The sequence below is a fragment of the Gossypium arboreum genome, chromosome 6 (assembly GCF_025698485.1).
Source record: "Gossypium arboreum isolate Shixiya-1 chromosome 6, ASM2569848v2, whole genome shotgun sequence".
NCBI lineage: Eukaryota > Viridiplantae > Streptophyta > Magnoliopsida > Malvales > Malvaceae > Gossypium > Gossypium arboreum.
In genome coordinates this window covers 8,253,207-8,261,205 of record NC_069075.1, presented here as the reverse complement: position 1 = coordinate 8,261,205, position 7,999 = coordinate 8,253,207, and the positions used below count along the sequence as shown (strand labels likewise).

At 42.2% G+C, this 7,999-nt stretch overlaps 1 protein-coding gene across 1 annotated transcript; it reads right to left on the bottom strand.

The window, feature by feature from the left end:
- Window positions 1-5,880: 5,880 nt before the first annotated feature.
- On the bottom strand, window positions 5,881-7,131 carry LOC128293760 (uncharacterized). The gene is made up of 3 exons (XM_053029267.1): window positions 6,713-7,131; window positions 6,282-6,538; window positions 5,881-6,050 (listed from the first exon to the last, which is right to left on the bottom strand). The coding sequence occupies exons 1-3, from the start codon at window positions 7,129-7,131 to the stop codon at window positions 5,881-5,883; spliced, it is 846 nt and encodes a 281-aa protein (XP_052885227.1).
- Between the last annotated feature and the right edge of the window lie 868 nt (window positions 7,132-7,999).

Here is a 7,999-nt window from a genome sequence, read left to right as displayed (position 1 = left end):
ATTTGCCTGGCCATTGTAAACCCATTGGCATGCGTCCCGCAGACACCTTCATGGACTTTTTCCAGGATTTTTTTTGCTTCAACAGCATTAACACATCTTAGCAGTACTTGGTCCTTTTTTCTTTTATACAAGATTTCACCGCCTAAGACATAGTCACCGACCAGCCTCCTCAATGTTCTTTTATCATTTTCGGTTGCCTGATCAAGATATACATGATTTTTTACAGATAGAAGAATATCCTGATACCAAGGATGATCATCCCTCTCCTCCTCCTCGTCGATACTATAGCAATGAGCTGGAGCATCATAAATACCCATCTGGATCGGCTTCATATCCTCTTGTTTATTCGCTCTAAACATGGAAGCTAACGTAGCCAAGGCATCAGCCATCTGATTTTCATCACGTGGGAGATAGTAAAAAGTGATATCATCAAACACCTTGATTAAGTCCAGAACCAGTTCTTGGTAATTGATCAACTTTGAGTCTCTTGTTTCCCATTCACCCTTGAGCTGATAGATCACTAGTGCGGAATCCCCATACACTTCTAACACATTGATTTTGCGTTCTACGGCTGCACGGATGCCCATGATACATGCTTCGTACTCTGCCATATTATTTGTGCAATCAAAATCCAATCTGCAAGTAAACGGATAGTGATCTCCATTTAGGGAAATCAAGACTGCCCTAATTCCATTACCAACAGCATTTGATGCTCCGTCAAAATTCAGTTTCCAGGGGCAATCTTCTGGAGTGACTGCCACATACATTAGATCTTCATCGGAAAAATCAAAGTTTAAGGGCTCGTAATCTTCTAAAGCTCTACTGGCTAGGAAATTCGCTATTACACTTCCTTTTACAGCCTTCTCGTTCACATAAACTATGTCGAACTCAGAAAGTAGAATTTGCCATCGGGCCATCCTTCCATTCAGAGCGGCTGACTCCATCATGTACTTAAGAGGATTTAATTTCAAGATTAACCAAGTCGTATGGTACAACATGTACTGCCTCAATCTCCGAGTTGTCCAGACCAAAACATAACATAGTTTCTCAATTGGTGGATACCTTGTCTCACACTCAGTGAATTTCTTACTGAGGTAGTATATCGTATTTTCTTTCTTTCCTGTCTCATCGTGTTGTCCCAGTACACATCCCATTGAGTGGTCAAATACTATCAAATACAATATTAATGGTCTACTCGGGTTGGGTGGTGTCAACATTGGGGGATTAGACAAATATTGTTTAACTCTATCAAATGCCTTCTAACACTCTTCATCCCACACACCTGGGTTATGTTTCTTGAGAAGACGAAATATGGGATCGCATTTTTCAGTTAGTTGCGAAATAAATAGGGCAATGTAATTTAATCTTCCCAGAAAACCTCGAACTTCCTTTTGAGTGCGTGGCGGGGGCAATTGTTGTATAGCCTTGACTTTGTCGGGGTCAACCTCGATTCTTTTTTTACTGACAACGAAACCGAGCAGCTTTCCTGATCTAACCCTGAAAGTACATTTTGTCGGATTGAGTTTTAGCTAGAACTTTCTCAGCCTCAAGAATAATTTCCTCAAAACCTGTATGTGCTCCTCCTCTGTTCGGGATTTTACAATCATATCATCGACGTAAACCTCAATCTCCTTATGCATCATGTCGTGAAACAAGGTCACCATGGCTCTTTGATACGTTGCTCCTGCATTTTTTAACCCGAATGACATCACCTTATAGCAAAATGTTCCCCACAATGTTATGAATGTGGTCTTTTCCATGTCTGCAGGATGCATCTTTATCTTATTATAACCAGAAAAACTATCCATGAAAAAGAATAACGAGTAACCCGCCGTATTATCCACCAGCGTGTCGATATGGGGCAACGAAAAATTGTCCTTTGGGATGGCCTTGTTTAGGTCTCTGTAATCCACACACATTCGCACTTTTTTATCATTCTTTGGGACAGGGACAACATTAGCAACCCATTCCGAGTAATTCACCACTTGCAAAACCCAGCATCGAATTGCTTCCTAACCTCTTCCCTTATTTTTACTGCAATGCCGGGTCTCATCCTTTGAAGCTTCTGTTGAACAGGCTTGTATTCTTTTTTTATAGGGACTCGATATACTGCAATGTCGGCACTTAACCCAGGCATGTCTTAATACGACCACGCGAAGACATCTTTGAACTCTTGTAGTAATTTAATGAGGTCTCGCCTTACTTCCTCAGTTATGCAAGTTTCGATTTTCACTTCTTTCCCTTATTCCAAAATCACATTCTCGGTCGTCTCTTTGTGGGGTAGAATTTGTTTCTCTTCTCGTTCTACCATCCTTAACAAATCCAGAGATAACCCACATTCTTCATCATCTTCAAAATCTTGAGATTCCTTTAAACACATATCTGGCTCGAAAAGAGATTTTGAGTCTGTAACGGTGCTGTTCGTGACGTCGATATTTGGAGACCTATTATAACAAAAAAAAATCCAAAGAATAAATTTAAAGGTGGCTTATTTGTATGGCATGATTATAAATATGCTGAGAATATGAACAAAAAGATTTGCTCAGAATGAAACACAAAAGATGCATTTTTTATTGAAAACAAAGGTGTTCGAACATGAGCCTATTTCACAAAATATTCTTATTGTTTCTAGGCTTAAAACAATAAGTGTGTTCTGAATATTACTCTGCATTATCTCCAAGAACTACTGGAATTTCCTCTGCAGTCCAGTTATTCAGGACACTTCCAAGCTCATAAGGGCGGATGCCTGATAAGTTTCCTTCTATCGCCCTCTCCTCCAATATGACGTTAATGCTTAAACTTCCCATCACATCTTCAACTGCCTCTTCTCTTGTCCTCTCTGACTTAAGATGAATAATTTCTCCTGACACAAATATATTGGATATATGGGGGAAAGTTATTGGCTCCCATTTAACCTCTGCCCCACTCAATTGTGCCCTTCGTCTCTCATTTTTCCTCACTAGCTCCTCTTTTTTCTGTTTGGCGTTCGGCCTATGTCCCAAGCCAAAACGATCCTATTTTTCAACTAAAACCGGTACTTCGACTCGTCTGTGGAGGTATTTTTTGAGCCCCCTTCCAGGCAATGCTCCTTTTCCTACCATCAATTGTAAGCTCTTCCTTGTAGCTTCAGATAACTCTGGCATTGGAATCTTGCCTCCTTCAATGATGAAAGTTGCGTTTACGAACTCTAATAACCGGAAAGCACATTCAATTGCTTCATCATCACTCTCGATGTATGGCGTATCACTAGCAACGGGTGCGATAATGTCTTCCTCTGCGTTTACGGTTATCAGCTGACCCTCCGTTACTAGCTTCAGCCTCTGGTGCAATGATGATGGTACTACTCTTGCTGAATGAATCCAAGGCCTCCCCAATAAACAATTATAAGAAGGCCTGATGTCCATCACGAGAAAGTCTACCTCATGCGTGTTAGGTCCAATCAGAAGAGGGATCTCAATCCTACCCATTACTTTTCTCTCGGTGCCATAAACGCTCTCACTATGTTCTGACACATCTTCATGTGAGAGCTATCTATGGGTAACCTGCTCAATGTGGATAGGGGCAAGACATTTAGCGCCGATCCATTGTCAATCAATACCCCCGGTAATGTATACCCTTTGCATCGGGTAGTGATGTGCAGAGCCTTGGTGGACCCCATGCCACCTGGTGGTATTTCATCATCACTGAAAGAAATAAAGTTATCAGCACTAATATTGTTGACGAGTCGGTTCAGTTTGTTCACCGAGATGTCTTCAGCAACATAGGTTTCATTCAACACCTTCATCAACGCATTACGGTGTGCCTCTCCGAATTTTGAAGTAAAGCTAGTATCGAGGTACGAGCTGGCTGCTTGTGCAACTGCTCCACAACACTATACTCACTGTGTTTCAGAAACTTCAAAAATTCTTTAGCTTTATCTGCTGTTACTGGCTCATTAACCAGTGGTTTTGTTCTTCCCTCCCCTCGTTTCGACATTAAAGACTTCTCTTTTACAGGCTCAACTTCCATATCTGGTGTGCTGGCCAACCTTCTCTCTCCTGGCAATGTCACATTACAATTATAACTCCAAGGCACCCTTTTGTTAACCTTATAAGGAAAAGCCGCCGGTTTCTAAATCACCACTTTTGGCATCATTTTTGCTCCAGCTTCATTTGTTCTCGGTCGTGAAATGATCACCACTGGGTGATTGACTTCACAGACCTTCTTTATTAGCCCCTCCTCTAAGGCGCACACATGTTTCTCCTCAGCGAACTCGAAAAACTCCATCTCCTTGTTGTTCATTAAACCTTGTACCAGGGCTCTGAATCCATTACATGTTTCTATTCCATAGTTCTCCTCACCGTGAAACTCACAATAGTTCCCCACTTCTCGAGACTTGCTCCCAAAGTCTTGTATGATTAGACCTCTTTCTACCATCTTCTTTAGAACCTCCCTCATCGAGGTTCTCACCTCCGCTATATCCAACTTAACTCTCCTTCCCATATTTTCGTTTACCGCATTTATCCCATTAACGGTATGATTGGGTAACGGGTTTCCTACGCTAGGCACCTCATCAAACTTGACAACACCTACGTTAATGAGCCTTTCGACCACTCTTTTAAAAGAGGTGCAATTCTCGATCGAGTGTCCTGTAATACCTGCATGATATTCACATTGGGCACTTGCATCATACCACTTGGGATACGGGGGCTGCAACTGTTTTAAATAGAACGGGGATACAACATGTGCATTAAATAAATTTTTGTACAACTCCCGATACGTTATTGGAATAGGAGTAAACTGGGGCTTCTTCGTATTCCGCTTTGTATTGGGTTCCTGTCTTGACGAATCTTACTGGCCCACGACCATCGTTTTTGGTTGATTAACCGTGATTGGTTTTACATGTCCCATGCTTACATTGCCGACCTCATTTTCTCTCTTTTTCGGGGCTGACCTTCTGGCGCTCTCCCCAGTCTCTATCTTTTTACTCCTTATCGCGTTCTCAATCATTTCACCGGACATTACTATGTCCGTGAAACTTTTTATCGCCCCTCCCAGCATGTGATTGATAAAAGGTACATTCAAAATATTAATGAAAAGCATGGTCGTCTCTTTTTCTAAGAGCGGCGGTTGAACTTGTGTAGCGACTTCTCTCCACCTCTGAGCATACTGTCTGAAACTCTCATTTGACTTTTTCTCTATATTCTGTAGCGTGATCTGATCGGGCACTATGTCCGTCACATGGCCATACTATTTCATGAAGGCCTGTGCTAGGTCTTTCCACGATTTAATTTGGGTACGACTCAGCTGATTGTACTATTTGGCTGTAGCCCTACTCAGACTATCCTGGAAACAGTGAACGAGCAACTGATCATTATTGATATGACCAGTTATCCTCCCAAAAAACATCGTGATGTGGGCCTCAGGGCAGCTGATTCCATTGTATTTCTCAAACTCCGGCATTTTAAACTTCGGAGGGAGCACCAGATCCGGAACCAAACTCAACTCTTTAGCATCCATATCGCATTGATAATCTGCATTTTCCAGCGCCTTAAATTTCTCTTCCAGCCATTTGTATCGGAGTTCCAGCTGCTCTGGGAGTTCTCCTTTTGCCTTCCCTACCTCTGCCATCTCATCAAAGTCGGGGACCGAAGGATTTACCCGATCGTCCTCGGGTTTAGAACACGAGCCCGTCGAGAAATTCATTGGTGCTGAAATACCTGCCTGATACTGGGGTTTGACATTAACAGACACCCTTTGAGGTGGTACTGGGGTATGCACTGGGGTGAAACCTGGAGGGTAAGTAAGGATCTCGCTATCACTATCTGGGTTGACTATAGGGCTCTTCCCTTTTCCTGGCCCTCCGAGCAACAACTGACTTAGCTGATTCATCATGTCCTTCTACGGCTCTTGCATCTGATCTTTAATATCTTGCAGAATCTTGGCCAGTTGCTCTTGCATCTGTGCTTGCAGCCGTTCCTGCATTTCACTCTGCATTTGTTCCAATTTTTCCAGCCTTTGATCCATAGCTTTAGTTTTTTTGCGCGTGTAGTATTGATGTTCCAGGGTAACTATAATATAATTTTAAATTAATTAAGAGTTTTTTTTGAAACTTAATGTACGTGATGCGATGAAATACAAATGTATGAAATGAATACAAAACTAAAAGGGCGTCGATTCTGATCCAATTCCATTTAGAAACTTTCTTAAAAAATAAAATCTTTTACATAAAATAGACTATATATACGACTTTGCCCTAATGCTCAAAGTTTTAACTTTATCAAGAAGGCAAGTCAACTCACGACCCCGGTCCGACTCTAACTCATACTTCACACTTAGCACATCAGCCTGAACCGCTAAAGTCTGTAAATAATCAGCCACTGATCGAATCTGTGCCACGGCTTCACTTATGATATGATCTCTATCCCTGACCTGGTCCTGCGATCGACGAAGTTGTTCCTTCAATTGTTCATTATTCGACTCTAGAAATTCAATTCGATGCTCACAGTTCTGTAATGCGGCCTTAAGCTCTTCTACCCTTCCTTTCAAATCCTCGATCCTGCTTAAGCTTGCCTTTAATTCAATGCCCAAGTTATGACCACGACTCTGATGCAACACCCTTTCTAATTCCGCTACCCGAGCTGCTAATATCTGCCTCTCATCTTGGCCTTCGATCAAACTCTTCCTCAAGGCGCTTTCCCGTGCTCGAGCATCGTGGAACCTCTTCTTCTACTGATCAGCTCTGGCCTTTTCCTCTTGAACTTCTTGTCGCCACTGCTCCGATGTCTTTCCCAATCCAGCTGTTCTCATTGACATATGCAGCTTTTTGTAATCAGTCTTCAAACTGTCCAAGTCCTCTTCGGCCTTTCTCTTTCCCTTTCTTAACTTTTCAGCCTCGCGTTTCTGAACATCGACATCTAACCTCAAATGCACTTTTTCTTCTTCCAACTGTTCTATCTTCTTCTTTAACTCTGAATTTCTCTCATCGAAGTCTTGCTTGATGATCTCTAGCTCAGAAGGAATTACTTGTAGGTATTCATCCATCGATTTGACGTCTCCTAACATTGGCTGAGGGATATTATCATTGGTCTTTCTGTGCAACCACCCCTCATATTCCGGGGTTGTCATTGAACCAACCGCCAACCTTTTCATCTGACATGTCTGTCTCCAAGCATTGGCAATCTCTTAGATTCTCTTCTTATAATGGCTCCTCCTATACGAGAACTCACTCTGAGCTAACCCATGCGTTATCGGTACAAACTGTCTCGATCTATATTGCCTTAACATGAGCAATGGGGCAAATCCAATAGCTCCCCAAATTCCAGGCAGAGGTACCCAATCAAAACTACCACACCGATAGAGGATCTCATCAGGAACTAACCAGGGAGCTTTCCACTCGACGCCTTCTTCTTGGAGATTTCGAAGGAGCGCGATCCAATTCTCCTCTGATATATCGTCTCTCCTAGGCGTGGCTGTTATCTCCTTTAGTGGGGAATAATTCTCGGAGAAAACCCGATAAGAAACTTTATCCACCTTCCAGAAATGGCTATGGAACCATACTGACAATAACTGCGCGCACCCTATAAATCTGCCTTCGCCTGCCTTCCGACATGCACTCAAGGACCTAAACGTCTCACCTAGAATTTCTGGCATCGGTGTGGCTCCTTTACCAAGCCGATCAAATAAATCGGCTAGTGCTTCGTCTACATGCCTTAGAGCTTTGGGGAAAATTACCAAACCATAGATACTCAAGGCGAAGATGTCCACCCTCTTGTTTATGTCTGGCTGCGCTGTGACAACCCGAATTAGGGCCTAATCGGAATAGTGGTTTCGTGACCACAAATTCGAGATAGAAATAATTGTTTTATAATTATTTTGGGGTTTATGATATGATTGCATGATTGTGTGAAAATTTCGTGATGAAATTCTATGCCTAAAGTGCTTAAATTGAAAGTAGGGACTAAATCGAATAAGTTGCAAAATTTGCATCCCGAAGTTTTAGTATGAAATTGTTTTGGAA